The sequence below is a fragment of the Coturnix japonica genome, chromosome 2 (genome assembly GCF_054131305.1).
Source record: "Coturnix japonica strain WE chromosome 2, WE-NBRP24, whole genome shotgun sequence".
Lineage (NCBI taxonomy): Eukaryota > Metazoa > Chordata > Aves > Galliformes > Phasianidae > Coturnix > Coturnix japonica.
Window position 1 is genome coordinate 8,450,617 of NC_140664.1, and position 16,638 is coordinate 8,467,254.

The window sequence follows — 16,638 nt, forward strand, 5'->3', positions numbered from 1 at the left end:
CTTAGGGTGGTTGTGATTACAGTTCCCCTGTAATTACAGTGGGATGACAATGGGGAGGTGTTTCAAGCCATGTGTTCAGTGTGTTGTGGAGTCTGCCCCAGCACCGATATTGCACTGTTTGTGGATTAACAGGTTCTGCATTTATATTAATTTGAATAAATTTGGAAACACCTTCAGTATTTTGTTTGCGAAGTGGAAGCAAATACATACGTGTCACCTTAGTATTAATTTTGAGAACACTTTGTTGTGGCTTGCATAGCTCCTACAAGTGTAGCATTTGTCTGGCTGACATAATTTCATGTGTTCTGTTTGCTTGTGGGTAGAGTCTGTAAGGTTTCTTTGGTAATTATTTCTGCTGTTAAGTGTAAATCCCTTAATATTATAGAATCATACATAGGTGTTGGAGGGGACAATTGAGCATCTCCTCCTGCTAAAAGCAGGTGCTCTACATTAGGTTGAGCAGGAAAGCCCTAGACTTGAACAAGGGAGGTTTTTCTAGTTGTCCCAATACCTGTGTGCCTATGAAAGGTTAGCAGTGAGGGATGCGATCCAGAAGATGGATTTTTGTTGAGTTAGGCTGTAGTGTTATAGACTTCTGTGTGTCTTTGACTGTCAGGAAGTTTATGCAAAACTTAATGTACGGCTGGAAATAGAAAGCAATGTTCTGTTCTGTTTTGGTCAGTACCAAATGTTTCCTCTATTAAACAAGGAAATAGGCATTTAAAAAAACCAAAAAACAACAACAACCTGGAGCTCTTAACGTGCTCCTTCAGAAAGTTTTCCACTAGAACCTCATGTAACGTATTTAGGGATCGTGGAGCCACAAGTGCTTGTGAGTAGCACGGGAAGCTTTCACTGCAGAGCTACTGGATAGCAGCAGTAGGACGGTGTGAGAACCACCAGGATGAAAGACTAATCCATCACTATGAGGTCATATACTGTAAATACATAAAGAAAAATGAATGTGTTTCTGACAGCTGAAACCACTTCCCATTTGAGCCACAAGTTTGGGGGGAAAAAAACCAAAGAATAAAAACTGTTGGTAGTGTTGCTCTGAATATATTGTGGTAGGTTTGCTTATAAATCGTTTACAGTTCAGCTGAGCTCAGGCGGATTTGTTGTCTGTGTGGTAGTGGGTTTGTTGAAGCTTTTCCAAGAAACTGATGGTGAGGTGCACACATCCTTTGTGCTATTTCTTACTTAGAAAATATTTTGAATACAACAATTAGGAATTCTACCGTGTTTTACCAGCATGCATTTATTTTATATTAATGCTGCTATTTGAAGCAAGAAAGAGGAATGGCTGACAGCCTTTCAGCTTAACTGAGCTGTCTGCTGCTTATTTGCTGGATTTTATCTTAAGGCTTGTTTCATGTGGCTTGTTTAATATGGCTGGTTGCAATTGCATGGGAATAGATTGAAGGCTTAAACACTTCTGTGCAATCCTGTTGTTAAAGTCCTACCAGGTACCCATCAGCGATGGATGTTAATCATCTGCTTTGCTGAGGCAGCATAATGTGGTATTTTTCTCTCACAGCGGACATAGAATTATTTAAAACCCTGAGTGAAGGTAGTAGTAACCTGCAAATGATCAGTGGCAGGTGCTTGACTCATCAACTGCAGAGCTGTTCCAGAATACTCTGACTTTGTATGTAGCAGTCGTGCTTTGTCACTTAGTCGTGTAAGGTAAGAAAAGTGAGTTCTGAATCTGATATAAGGGCTTGTGTAGCACACCCCATGTTCTGCTGGAGCATCGAGCTGTGCTGTTTTGTTTATGAAGGAGAAGCTGCTCTTTTTCTTCACCTGTAAATAATCACTTGGGACAACACCAACTGTTTGGTTCTGTTTGTTCAATGAACTTTCAAATCAAAGTCATTAATTTAAAGGTTGTTTTGACTTCTCAAAAAGTCGCTTTTAAACAGACCTGCAAAATATGTAAACTTTTCTCAGGCCAAATGTTGCTCTGATGAAAAGCTGTTTGTTGATACTGGTGATTGAGGTTTCACATTACATTTTATAAGGTCTGTTCTGTTAGGCTGATGTCAGATGTTGCTTTTTTCACTTCCTGACTTACAGGAGGGCTTCTCAATGCTTGTTGAATGAATTGTTTAGTTTTTATGTGTTTTTACTTTTTTAAAAGTACCACAGGGAGCTGGATTGCTCACATACCTCCTTCTGAATGGGTTAATGCACAGCCTACTGCTTGGCCACAACTGCACTTGTATTTTTTTCCTTTTTTATTTCATCTTGGAAGTAGTTTTGGAAATTACTGAGCAGAAAATGTTTTGCTCAGTGTCATTACATTGCAGTGCAGCAATTATGACTCTCTCTATGGCTACTTGTTTTTTTCCCCGTCTATTTGATAAAGCTGTTTAATGCACTTAGCAGTCCCTAAAAGCCAACCCCAAACTTCAGTATTCCCATATTCTGTGTTGTTTTGCTAGCCTGCATTATGCAACTTCTGTGCATGCTTTCATCTTAAATGCTTCCCAATATACATTTGAGGTCACAGGTTAAAATGATCTGATTAGATTCTTCCTTTCTGGACACGTGTGATTGATGCAATTGCTTCGAATATTCTCATTTATCAGTGTTCACTGGCATTTGATTGTCCATGCTTTTCATTTTATTGGAGTAATCCTGATCTTATGTTAATAGAATATTACTGTTCAATAGATCTGATAAGCTTCTTTTATTTTAATTTTAGCTGAAACAGTTGCTACGACTCTTTCAGCACAGAAGACAAGGTGGAACTGCAGGCAGAGCTTAGCAGACCAGAGTTGCTTTCAGGACTCTCAGCACAGAAACACAGAATGGCCCAGATTGGAAGGGACCTCAAGGGCTACCAACTTCCACCAGACCAGGTTGCCCAGGGCTCCATCCAGCTTGGCCTTGAATACCTCCAGGGACGGGGCATCCTCAGCCTCTCTGTGCAGCTGTCATGGGACAAGGACCTGGGTGTCCTGGTGGACAACATATTGGCCATGAGCCAGCAGTGTGCCCTTGTGGCCAAAAAGGCCAGTGGCGTTCTGGGGTGCATTAAAAAGAGCATGGCGAGCAGGTCAAGGGAGGTGATCCTCCCCCTCAACTCTGCCCTGGCGAGGCCTCATCTGGAATATTGTGTCCAGTTTTGGGCTCCCCAGTACAAAAAGACAGGGATCTCTTGGAAAGGGCCACAAAATGGTGGAGGGCCTGGAGCATCTCCCCTATGAAGAAAGGCTAAGTGAACTGAGTCTGTTTAGCCTTGAGAAAAGAAGACTAAGAGGGACCTGATGCAGGTCTATAAGTATCTAAGGTGCAGGAGACAAAGTGGTGAGGCCAGTCTCTTTTCAGCAGTGTGTGGAGACAGGACAAGGGGAAACGGCCAGAAACTGGAGCATAGGAAGTTCCACGTGAATGTGCACAAGAACTTCTTCACGGTGAGGGTGACGGAGCACTGGAACAGGCTGCCCAGGGGGGTTGTGGAGTCTCCTTCTCTGGAGATATTCAAGACCCCCCTGGACGCCTACCTGTGTGATGTGGTGCAGGGAACCTGCTTTGGCAGGGGGGTTGGACTCAATGATCTTTGGAGGTCCCTTCCAACTCTTAAGATTCTGTGATTCTACCTGCATGGGCATTTGCTAGAACTTCAACTCTCCATTTCTAGTAGTACAGAGGATTATAGATTAAAGTTCTTCAAAAGGAAGACAGTCCGTAAAAAGATGTTTTAAAGACGTTGTGTTTCCTTTCACTATAGAAGTTCCCTGCTGATATGTAGTCCTAGTGTAGTTCTATCCTTAGGGTAAGCCACTTTCTTCAAAGGTCTGGGTGGTTTATTTATTTTTAAAGGGCCCTTCTGTTGAGATTTTACTGAATAGAGCTGTGGAATTTTAGACTGATCAGAGTATATAATGTGTTGCCAATAACTAGTATTTGAAAGGAACGGCCCTCTTGACCTTTTTTTGTCATCATGTTTTTATTATGCATGTGAGTATCACTGCAAACTTCCTGGGACAGAGTACGGTTTTGTTTCTGTTGCTCTGACATCGGTGAGTCAGAACTCTCTCAAACTGTCATATTTCAAAAAGAAAAAAAAAAGAAAAAGGAACAAACCTGCATCGTTTGTATGGCTCACATAGAGAGCTGTTGAATCACTTGGCTGGTATTCAGGAACGCTTCACAAATGGGTGTTAACGGTATAACTTCAAAGGAAGCATTAATTGCAGAAAAATAGCAACATTCAGCAGCTATGGGGAAGTTAGATGTGCAATAGATAGCAAACAGCAACATCAGTTAACGTTATAAAGGTACTGGATACCTCGAATACTTTTCAGGGAGGGAAAGCACAAATGGTAGATATCTCCTCAAAATTCTGCTTGTGCGTAGTATGTGGTACTAAAACTTTGGGATTTAAACTTACGGGAATTTGAAAGAAATGCAGGCCATAATATGCCACCAGAAGTTGAGTGTTTCACGTGCTTTTGGCAGGTGTGTGGCACAGTCCTAGAAAGCTTTCATATCAGACTACTATCTGTCATGAAATTATATCATAGAGTGGTTTGGGTTGGAAGGGACCTTTGTGATCATTTAGATCCAACCCCTTGCTACAGTCAGGGATGCCCCCTACTAGACCAGGTTGGTCAAAGCCCTATCCAGCCTGGCCTTGAAATACACTTAATGCAGCCTAGAGTGTAGCAAGTTATATGTAATACTGTCAAACAGTGTTGAGAAGTGACTTTATGTTTGTGAAGAGCTTAGTATAACACATGGACTATAAAGATCCAATTTAGTTTTAGAGGGATAATAGGAAAGCAACAGAGGAAAAAAGATCCTAATGCTTTCTACAGCCCGTGGTCAGAAAGATGCCTTTATAGCAGGCTACTACTAGATCTGTGTTGTTTGAAGAACCAGGATAAATCTGTGGCAGTGATAGACTGCCACTGCATTTTGTCATGCAATTGCAGCATAATCTTTTTAGTGTTGCCAGTGTTAGCATTGAAGCTTGTGTCCACCTAGCACTGAATCTCAGTTCATCTGCTGATGCCTTGAAACTTCGTGAAACATGATCTTAGCTCTGATTTATTTTCTACAGCTTAGCCATCTGTTATTTTTACTGAGGTAAAAATGAAACTTTATTGCTAAAAATTTCTTATTGTTATTTTTTTTTATATATATATATATATAGACCCACAACATGTGGGATGTATTTGACTTACAGTTCTGTATTGAACTGGCCTTGTTCTCATATTTTGAATGTGTACTTCCAGTTCTAAGAATAATCAGTTTTTGGAGTTAATTTCAAGCTTGTAACTGAAGCAATACAGCAGGAGTGTGTGCAGAATGCCTGGACAGTGTTGTCTTCAAGCTGGGTTCTCTTTCCATCACTGTGATGGAACTGAGAACATACCTACTACGGTTCACCTCTGGCTTGCACAAGGCCCCAGTTTGCAATAGTTAGCAAGGGAGATCCCAGTGTGACTTTGAACTTCATGAGTAATTTAAACATTAGGGAGTTAGGTTGCAGACTAAGAGGTGTGAATAAAAGTAGTTTTTCTTAGGAGCTGCTTGTCTTCACCTATGACCTTGGTGAGGGGATAACGTCCACCTTCAGCAAGTACAGCAATGATACAAGCTGGGAGGAGTGGCCGACACACCTGAAGGCTGTGCTTGCCATTCAGCAAGACCTGGACAGACTAAAGAGCTGGGCAGCAATAAACAAGATGAGGTTTAACAAAAGCCAGTATAAAGTCTTGCACATGGGAAGGTATAACCACAAGTATCAGTACAGGTTGGGGCATGACTTGCTGGAGAGGAGCTCTGTGTAAAAGGACCTGGGAGTCCTGGTGGATGACACATCGGCCACGAGTCAGCAGCGTGCTTTCTTAGCCAAGAATGCTGGTGGGATGCTGGGGTACATTAAAAGGAGCATGGCCAGCAGGTCAAGGGAGGTGAACCTTCCCCTCTACTCTGCCCTGGTGAGGCCTCACCTGAAGTACTGTATCCAGTTCTGGGCTCCCTGGTACAAAAAAAGACAGGGATCTCCAGGAGAGGGTCCAGGAGGGGTCCACAAAGATGATAAAGGGCCTGGAGCACCTCTCCTATGAGGAAAGGACATGTTCTATGTCCTCTGGAAGTAGGGACAGGCCACTTGAGGAGATTACAAGGAAGTTGCTATGGTATGCAGGGAAGAAGTCAGGAAGGCAAAAGCCCAACCTGAACTCAGATTGGCCACTGCAGTAAGAGAATAGGAAATCCTTTTACAAATATATCAATGGTAAGAGAAGAGTCAAGGAAAGTTTCCATCCTTTTCCCAGGGAATGTGACCACTGAGAATAAGGAGAAGGCTGAGGTCCTCAACACAGTTTTTATGCCTGCCTTTAATAGGCTGATCAGTTATCCTCAGGGCACTATGCCCTGATCTGGTAGTCAGGGATGCTACGGAGAATTCTGAGATGCTACAGAGAATACACTCCTGGTGATTCGGGTGGAGACAGGGAGCTCTTCCTCCATCTGGACCATCACATGGGACCGGATGGGTACCATTCTTGGGTGCTGAGGGAGTTGAGGGGGTGATTGCTGAGTCGCTCTCTGCCATCTATCAGTGTTCCTGGTTATCTGGGAAGGATTGGAGGCGTGCCGATATGACTCCCAGCTACAAGAAGGGTTGTAAGGAGGATCTGGAGAACTACAGGCCTTTCAGTCTGACCTCAGCAACAGGGGAAGTTACAGAGCAAATCATCTTGGGTGAGATCACACGGCACATGTATGGCATGCATGGGATCATGTGCATGGCCCAGCCAGCACAGGTTCATGAAAGGCAGGTCGTGCTTAACCAACCTCATCTCTTTCTATGACTGGGTGACCAGGCTGGTAGACAAGGGAAAGGCAGTTGATGTAGTCTACCTAGACTTTAGCAAAGCCTTTGACACAGTCTCTCACAGTATTCTCCTGGTTAATCAAGACTTACCTGGGCACCTACCTTTGTAGCCTGCTGTAGGGGTCTGCTTTGCAGGGAGGTTGGTCTTGATGATCTCTAGAGGTGCCTTCTCGCCCCTATAATTCTGTGATTTTACAGTCTCTGCAACATAGCATTTAGTACTTGGATGAATCTGAGTTGCCAAATCTAGGGGAAAAATGTTATTTTTTTCACTACTTATTATATAGTGAATGCTTTGTCTTGTGCCTGTTAGTATTTTTCTGTATCAGTCTTAAAATCCAAACCTTGAGATTCATGGTCAGATGGGAGCTCATATATTACAGGTTATTTCTGCCTAGTGGGAGAACAGAGGTGATGCCCTCTGAAGCTGACAGTTGGTTCTTTATTCAGATACTCTTGTATCTGAACTGAGGTACATCTGGAAGTACACATTTAATCATGTAAGGGATCTATCACACTTTTTATCTGACATCCTGCCACTTTAATGGATACTCAGTGAGGATTCTTCACTGACTAGTACTAGAGATGTACAGATCTTGTCCTTACCAATTTAGACCGTGTTTTGTTATATAGCCCACACCTCTGTTCAGCTACATGAAAGAAAGATCCAGTGAAGAGGGTTTATAGACACGAGGAAATGGCCCCAAGTTCTTCCCAAAATCCAATTTAAACCCTTCCTGGCAGAATTTATTCACAGAGAAGGTTGCTCAAGTGTTAGAATGGGCTTCCCAGGGAAGTGATGGAGTCCCCATTCCTGGAGGTGTTCAAGAGGCCTGTGAATGTGACACTAAGGGACATGAGTTAGTGATGGGACTCCATAGGTCAGATTGTTGGTTGAATTTGGTGATCTTGAAGGTCTGTTTCAACTTAAATGACTCTCTAATAATTTTGTAAAAAAAATATGGGAATCCAATTAGTGGATTCCTGTGCTGGCATCTTTTTGTCTGTTATTTGGTACTGATCTAACAGAGTTAGAGGTTTCCTTATTTCCCTTCTGCCCCATGGCTCTAAACTGTTGTCCTTCTTTCTTCCTTAGCATAAGAATCCTGGAAAGACTGTGTGTTAGTAATCAGCTTTCACTCATTTTTTCACTCAGAACAAAGTATCTGAGCATCAGCACGCCTTTCTTAACAGTGTGAAGTGCTTGTGATTATAAATGCAATATTCTGTCTGGAAAGATGTGAAGACCTGATCAGTTTGTGATTTTTAATAGTTCTGTCAGTTGGAAGCTGAGAGGTGTGTGTATAACAATCAACCAGTGCTTTTGGGAAGCTTTTTAAAAAGATCTCTGCCTTTGCTGTTACAGTGATTTTTACTGTTACTTTCATATTTGTTTATATAGTACAGTCATTCAAATGAGTGTGGACTTGCCCTGATTGTTTACAGCTCAGTGAACTTAATTCTAGTCAAAATCCTCTTAACCAGTGTTACTGACTACACAAACATCTGGTTTCAGGTAGAAACTTCTGTGTTTTTAAGTGTCAGTATTCTTCTGTTTGATTTTTACATCAGTTTCCTGTTGTTTCAGGAAATGAGCTTTCTGAAGGCGTATTTTTGTTGGGTCTGATGGGTTTTGATACCTGTTAACAACATGAAATGTATTCAGCCCTGATCTATACATAATTAATGTTTTCCACTTTTGTTTTGTTTTTTTGGTTACATTTTCTCAAAGTAGGAATTTTGCAGTTTACAGTCATGGGGAGGGAAAAAAAATTGGTAAGGTTACTTAATTAGAGTAAGTGGAATTTAAGGGAATCTAAATCTGACTTTTCCACCAATGTTCTATTATGGATTTGACTAAACACCTTAGGTATGATAGAATGTATTCTCATAATCTGTTCTTCTTTTGAAACAGAGTGGAGGCCAAGAACAGAGTGCAGCACTGGCTGTAGGTAAGAACTGAAACTTAACTTGCTTGAAAACTCTCCTGAATTAAGGCTATATAATATGGGCAGGAAAATGACCCATAGTGAATACCAGGAGTTTTCTCTTGAAGTACTTTTCTTCCCTGAAGGCTTTCGCCTAATACAACACTTCCCCAAGTTGTAAAAGCTACTTCTGCAAAATGTTATGCTTATTTTGAAGAATTTGTTCTGCAGCCCAGTAGAGAATCATAGAATCACCAAGGTTGGAAAAGACCTTTAAGATCATCCAGTACAACTGTCCATCTATTACCAGTATTTCCCACTAAACCATATTCCTCAGTACAGCATCTAAACATTTCTCCATCACCTCCCGGGGCATCCCATTCCAACACCTGACTGCTCTCTTAGAGAAGTTATTTCCTTACACCAACCTGAATCTCCCCTGCTGCAACTTGAGGCCATTCCCTCTAGTACTATTGCTGGTTACATGGGAGGATGACTCACGCCTCACCACAGCCTCCCTTTGGGAAGAGAGTGATGATGTCACCCTTGAGCCTTTTCCAGACTTGAACAATCCTGGCTCCTTCAGTCGTTCCTCATAAGTCTTGTGCTCCAGTGTTCTTGCAGTTTCATTGCCCTTCTCTAATCACATTCTGGGACCTCAGTGTCTTTCTTGTAGTGAGAAGCCCAAAAGTGAACGTTGTACTTAAGGTGTGCCATCACCAGGGCTGAGTACTTAGGGATGATCACCTCCATGCTCCCACTGTCTGAGTTATTTATGTTACAAGCCAATTTATGTTACAAACCATAATGCCATTGACCTTCTTGGTCACCTGGGCACACTGCTGGCTCATGTTTAGCCTAGCATCAACTGGTACCCCCAGGTCCATTTCCACTACACAGTGTTCCAGCCACTCTGCTCCAAGCCTGTAGTGTTACCCAGGTTTTTTGTGGCCATGTATATGTCTCTGTGGTTAAAGATAACCACATTGCTCCTACAGTACCTCACCACAGTCTATTAATGATTTGAAGAATTTTCATTGTAGCAATGTGAGAAAATCTCACTGTTCCAAAAAAGGGATTTTTAGTGTGTAGCTAAGCAATGTTTGTGATGAGTCAAGGGGGAAGAGTTTTGGACTAAAAGAGGGAGGATTTAGACTAGATGTTAGGAAGAAATTCTTAGGAGAGTAGTGAGGTGCTGATGCAGGCTGCCCAGAGAACCTGTGGATACCCCATCTCTGGAGGCATTCAAGGCCAGGCTGGATGGGGGCCCCAGGCAGCCTGATCTGTTGGAAGGTGTCCCTGCTTATGGCAGTGGGGTTGGAACTCAATGATCTTTAAGGTCCATTCCAACACAAGCTATTGTTATTTAAAATTTACCTTGGAAGACGGTGTTTAAAGTTCTTGGAAAATATGCATGAAGAAATAACGTTACCATTTTTGTTGTTGTTGTTCTTTTCCCCCAATATTGATTTTATTATCTTTATTAATGTTACTATTTAACTTCAGATCTTTCCTGAACCATGTGCCTTAAACCAGGGCCCTGAGAAGGTTTGTAAGTGTGAATTGGTGGCAAATGCTCATGTGAAGGTTTTTCCCTTTTCCTGCTTACCTAAGCTACTTCATGGAGTTTGCAATATATTTCATGTTTATTGTGCTGTGCCAGCAGAGCTATCTTTCATCCATCACATTGGAAAGGTAATGCTCCCAAATGTGAAGTAGTATTTATTTACCTTACGCTTCTGATGAATCAGTAAAAAGTTCACTGAATTCTGAGGAGAGGATTAAATTGATTTGTCATCAGTTTTGTTTATAGTAGTGGAAAACACTTGAGTTTCGTGTCCAAAACTCTTAATAACCCATTGTGTGAAATTAAGAATATAAGCTGTTACAAATGTCAGTGAAATAATGACCCTTGATTTTCATACCTGATCCATATATTGAAATAATTGCTTTGTGGAATAACTGATTTTGTTAAGTTTTGTATCAATTTTTTGTTGTAGCTCTTAAGAGAGCTCATCATGATGCTAGATCAGACAGTCCCTCGAGACTACTGTCTTGCCTCTTTGGAGTGACAGAATGACTCTGGGATCTAGGCAGGCATTCTGTAATACTTTCCCAGTTTGCAACAAATAAGTGAAAGAGCATTTAGTGCCAGCAGTACTAGCAGGTTTTCTTGATAGCATTTACATCCGAATGGCTCAGTACGTTAGCAAAGTTACAGTTTCAACTAATGCAAACCTTTAGAGTACGCGTGTGTTTGCAAAGGGTGCTATCTTACCAAGTACGCTCTATTAAGGAATCACCCTTTTATTTCCTTCCAGATGTGTGCTCTTGCTTTTGTTCATTTTCTCACGCTCACTTATTCCTCTACTAGGATGGTGCTTCAGCTTCTCGGGAAGGTGAGCATCTCACAAAGCTAGCAAAGCTCAGGGGCACTGCTGGGAATGGTACTGCCTGCAGGAGGAAGGCTTTCCAGAGAACAGCTACAGCATATGGCAAGAAATTTCTATTTTCTTTGAACCAACAATATTTCTGGTGTTGAGGGGAAATTCCTTACAAGTAGAGATGTTGTTGGCCACATCAGCAGCCCTAAGTCAGGCTTCTCTGTCTGTTATTTTAACCTTTTCCAGTTGTATTGAGACAAAACAGCTGCCATATGTTTGACAGTGTCTTAAACCAGCAGGGAATCAGCAGTGTAAGAGATTTGAGGGGACTGGCAGTAGCCCTACCCGAGTAACACTTTAAGTGGGAAAACACCAATATTGATAACAACGGTAAAGTTCTGGAAATTGTAGAAAACCTCAAAGAATGAGACAAATCGAACCAGGTGGAACTTCCTGAATAAGGTTAAAAGTTGAAGCTGAAAAACTAGTAAAACTTGAACCCTTAATGTGCTTAGGGAAGAAGAGCAGGAATGAGGAGAAAATATATTTGTTCTAATGTATTATTTTCAAGTGTTTTTGAGTCAGATGTGATTATTAATGGTATTCAGTTTCCTAATGGTTGTCAGTTCAGATATGTCCCTGTTTTCCCTTAAAATTACTATAGGCTTTTAGTACCCTTTCCCTGCAAACTGACCTGCGTAGGGATAGTCATCATCCTGTTATTTATTCTTTAGCCTAATTTCTTTTAGTTTTGTTCAGCGTAACTGACGCACAATCCAAGTCTGCATTTTTCATCTTTGTGTTCCCCATATCTCCAGTGGTTGTGGAGTTCTGTATTTTTCCCAATTCAGAATATTTTTTTTTTCAGATGAGGAGTTGAAGACAGACAACCTGTTTCTTGTGTTGAAGTCATACCAGTGTTTTGATCATCAATGTATTTCTTCATTAACTTTCTTCTTCTTCCATATCCTCAAGGAGATTTAGGGACTAAAATTTTCTTGTATGTGTTGTAGATTCAATACTGAGACATAATGATTTCCCTTTTGAACATGTATCTGTGTTTCTTTTAGCTGCTCGTGTGCTTAATTACATGCAAACCTTATCTAAATTGAACATGACTCCAAGGTCTCGTTCCAGAATTGTAATAGCCAGCTTGGAGCTGATAATCTTCAGCATGAAGCTAGGGTTGTTTTTCCCTTGATTCATCACTTTTTACTTCCACAGTTAGGTTTTATTGTCAAGTGGTGTTAGCCTTGTGAGGTTCTTTTGTATTTTGCCTGCTGCATATTTTCTTGCTATCCTGGGTAGCAGCATTGCTAGTGAACGTTCTCACTTTGCTGCTCTGATCCTTCCTAGGTCGTGTGCCAATGCATTGGATGGCATTTCTGCAGACCTCCGCTGACTCCTCTCCTTTTTGGGAACTGATCATTTTTCTTTGTTCGTTAAAACTGTCTATTCAGAGATCTTCTCTTAATTAACATTTTCTCTTAACTTGCTTTAAAAACCATCTTTTAAGTAATTTGAACAAAGTGACAGTCCAGCTGGTTTATGTTTGTTGGATTATTGTTATCTGATTGGTTCATTGAATTGCATTTGATAGCTTTCCTTGTAGCCATATCACTGGAACAGATCTTTTTGTAGTCTGTAGTCCTTTCCTGAAACGTTAAATTATTTCTCGTACATATTTCTCTGCATACTTGTAGCTACACCAAGGAGGGTTTCCTCTGAAATACCTACTGATTTTGAGACTTCAGTTCCCTTTCAATCAGGCAGGTAGATCAGAGTTTTTGTGGTGCAAGTTGGTACAAACTTGAAGAATTCACTGATGGGTCGGTGTAGGAATCGGATCAGTATGTTTTATTTTGCATACCTGTACTGATCTTACTAGATTTTGGGTTGCATATTATTACCAGAAAATAGCAGACATACACCTGTGGACAGCACCCGGAGGTCATTGGAGAGTACAGTAGAAAAGTACAGCTAGAGGAATCCAGACCAAATATGATCTGTATCTTCACACTTGCTTTCTAATAAGGGGAAAAAAACCTGATGTGCTTCAGTAGCCTTCCATATTTGTCAAACATACTTCATCTGACTGGTGACTTCGTCTGACTGGTGTCTTGGAGGAAGAAAGCTCTATAGGCTAATCAGAAAGTTTTCCTGAAATGCACATATCTGTCTTTCCAGTTAAGTGATTTGGAAAGCCAGAGGGCTTCTTCCTCCCTGGGAATCCAGAGCAAGTGTGTCACTGAAATGAATTATCAAATTGACAGTCAGCGGTGGCTCCATACACAGATTTGCATTTCTGCACTGACATGCCCAAAAAATCTTTTTCAGATAGAATATTAAAAGAATATTTATATCCACCAGCTTGGTACCTAGGTAATATCATAATGTTAGTATGTAGTGAGCCAAGGCATTAAAGGGGTTCTGTGCAGTAGTTCTGAGTCAAGCTCAAACAGAATGTTTAATTTGAACATTAAGAGCAATGCAGCTGAGTGCACTCCTTGCACTCGTACATTAGATGGCAGTAGTAGCCAGGCTGTTTGATAGATCCTCGGAGGGAATCATCCAGCTTGGTTACACTGGCAGTCTGATTAACATAGATGGGGAGTTAGTCACTTTGAAAGAAAACTCATTTCCCGGTTAATAACAGGATCATAGCGGAGTGCATTTTAACACGTGCAGCACTAAATTGTGGTGGATCAATTCTTTTGGACTTTGGAGGTACAGATTGAATATCTAATTGTTGCCCAGAAAAATAAAAAAGGTTTACAGATTTGGTGTTTAATTATTGCTGTTTTCTTTTTACTTTACACTGAGATGAAGGTCTGGCAGGGGGAGGACTTAGTGCATAGATTGTGTTCTAGTTGTGTGGGGTCTTTGGTTTGTTTTGGGGGGGAAGGAAGGAGAGAGGGTAAAGGGGAGGGAGTTTGGTAGCTCTTGAACTACAGGGTGGTAGCCTTGGCATATTAAACTTAGTCATTTGGTAGTATAGCACAGTTTTAATACCATCTTTTGTACAATAACCTTCCTTGTGAAATAAGTTTGTGAATTTTACTGATCTCTCTTTGAATGTGGATTTTTTTTTCTTCCTTTTATATAGCTTTCCCATTTTCTTTTTTTTTTTTTAAAGAAAGCTGAGATACAAATAAACAAACATGGAAATCAGCCGGTTTGGCCATGGCAGTCCCAGCTGGTTAAGTGCAGTATTTGGGCTGGAAGGGAATTGCTGGCTCCCTGTCGTGAAGGCACTGATGTGGTCTGAATGCATTTATTGGGAGCTTCCCTGTATCTGGCTGATCCCGTTGTATGGCAGCGACCTCTGTTGGGGAAATTCCAGCTTTGCAAAAGACTTCCGAGATTGCAAAGCAGAGTGTAAACTGCGCTCATGTGTAAATAGATGTAAACAAAGTCTTTTTTCTTCCTAATAGTTGTAAAATAAATTAAATGTGGTGTTTCTCAAAATTAAGTTTGGAAGCAGACTGACTTACACTGAAAAAGAGAAACATATCTAATGATGACAATGGGCATTTATTATTATTTTTTACATCTAGACTTTCTCTTGGAAGAATTGCTCAGTTACCAAAGAGTAAACCAGAGTAGATTTTCCAGAGCTTGATCTCTCTCCTTTTCAGTCTAGTTTGCTTTTAAAATAAGAATAATCTTTTGATGCAAATTAGGCCTGACTGTGAAATTTTATGGCACGCTTACCTGATGTGAGCTATGATAAAATAACAAAGTTATTCAGTGTCAGCTGCGCCACTAAAGTTTTCCTGAATTAACGAGGCTTTAAGGGTGCTTTTTCTAAAGTAACTGCAGAGTCTTCAGTGCTTTTCCCTCAATTTCCTCCAAGTGGAAAAATGGACTGAATAAACACTGACCTGAACATATTTTACCACTCTGGTTTCAAGGATTGCGAGCCTTTTTTTACTAGACTGTTTTCCCTGGCAGGGCTTCATTTTCTTGATATGACTGATTTTTAACTCATTTTTGTTCAGTAAACAGGCTTTATTGATGATGTGTGATCTTCAGAAAGTAGCCTCGCTTTTAGCTGAGGTAGTTGATTGTATTGAGTCAACTTAGCCAGAAGACCTGGCATCAGAGGCAGCCCTGGTCACCTTTTAAGTTGTGCTTTTATTAAATAACCTGAATACTTCCTTTCCATACAAACAGCCGTTTTCTGTTTAATACAAATTGTAATTTTTGCAAGTACAAATTGTTTTATGGTTATTCAAACCCCAGAAATTCAGTGGTGTGTGTTTTTTCCTATTCAGTTTATTAGGGGAAAAAAATCTGGCTGATTCCACTGTTGAGCGGTATGTTGAAGAGTCTCCACTAGAGGTCAGGAGTGAAAAGCAGTACATGGCTCTTTGCCTAATGCAACAGTTTGTATAAAACTAATGAAATCCTTTCTAATGAGATTGTCCAACAGTGAGTGAAATAGATTGTTCTATGTAGAATTGGTGACTGGAGTGGCACTTTCCATATGTCTGATTCAAAAACAAGAATCAGATGTCAGGATCAAACTGACACACTTCATATTAACAACATTAATATGGCTATGATGAATCTTGAATATGAGATCATGTTCAAAATCTAGCTTGCTTCAAATGGGAAGACTTCTGAATTTAGTTTTCACTTGCTGGTTTTGTTTTGTTTGTTTGTTTTTTCCCCCAGACCAAATGAGTATTACTTAATAATTATTTACTATCTGGGCAATGTTATTTTAGGACCAGGTTTTTTAATTACTCTAACCACCATGATCACTAACAGTAGTGGTGATTAGATTGTGTCAGAATCTGTACAGCCCTGGCACTGGTCAGAAAAGAAATAAATGTGAATTAGATTGGAAAAAAGATATGTGGATCCAAGGGAGATATGAAGACTTTCTGAGAAGAGCAATTCTTGGGGTGTAGTTCACAAGCCCATCTCCGGCTCTGCAGCCTTTGCTGGCTTTTAAGGTTGAGGGCAGATGTATTCTCACTGACTGCAAGGCTTAGCTGCTTCATTGGAGTAGAAAATAACACTTGATCCAATGGGCCATCCGCTTTGCGAGCTCATGTGTTGTTGCTAAGGGCTTCCTTTGATTCCACTACTGTGGGCAACCACTTATATGCTGGCTTTTTCCTGTTACTGCCCAGATACAGTCAGCAAGGAATATTCAGAAAGCCTTGAAGCAATTGCTGGGCTAATGGGATTGTCATTCTGGAGAAACACTACAGAGAGTTATCCAGTTAGATTTTTGTTTGAGGTAGTACTAAGTTTATAGCTTCATGTATAGCACTTAGTGTCATGCTGTGATGTTATATTTTTCATGCTATGTCTTTCACTTGAAATTTTACCAAAAATCTTTCTAGATGAGAGTTTTATACTATGTACATCCAACTGAAAATTCTACATGTGTGTAAGAGAATGTTTGCACTTTGTGTTCTTTGCATATGGTGTTGTGCTTAACTTCTTCCTCCGA

General features: G+C 40.7%; 1 protein-coding gene across 31 annotated transcripts in view; it reads left to right on the forward strand.

Moving 5' to 3' along the window:
• Positions 1-16,638, forward strand: part of CYRIB (CYFIP related Rac1 interactor B) — an 85,300-nt gene that overhangs the window by 48,898 nt on the left and 19,764 nt on the right. For 18 of the 31 annotated variants that reach the window (XM_085536998.1, XM_085536993.1, XM_085536994.1 and 15 more), the window contains one exon: positions 8,772-8,808. The exons of 7 other annotated variants lie outside the window; for them this stretch is intronic. Coding sequence is in view for 2 of the 24 variants with exons in the window: in XM_085536988.1 (XP_085393114.1) it covers positions 8,772-8,808 (37 nt within the window). In the remaining 22 variants the exon portion in view is untranslated. Of the gene's footprint in view, positions 1-8,771; positions 8,809-11,158; positions 11,280-16,638 lie in introns of all 31 variants that reach the window. 6 more of the 31 variants (XM_085537003.1, XM_085537005.1, XM_085537001.1 and 3 more) reach the window with 2 other exon arrangements.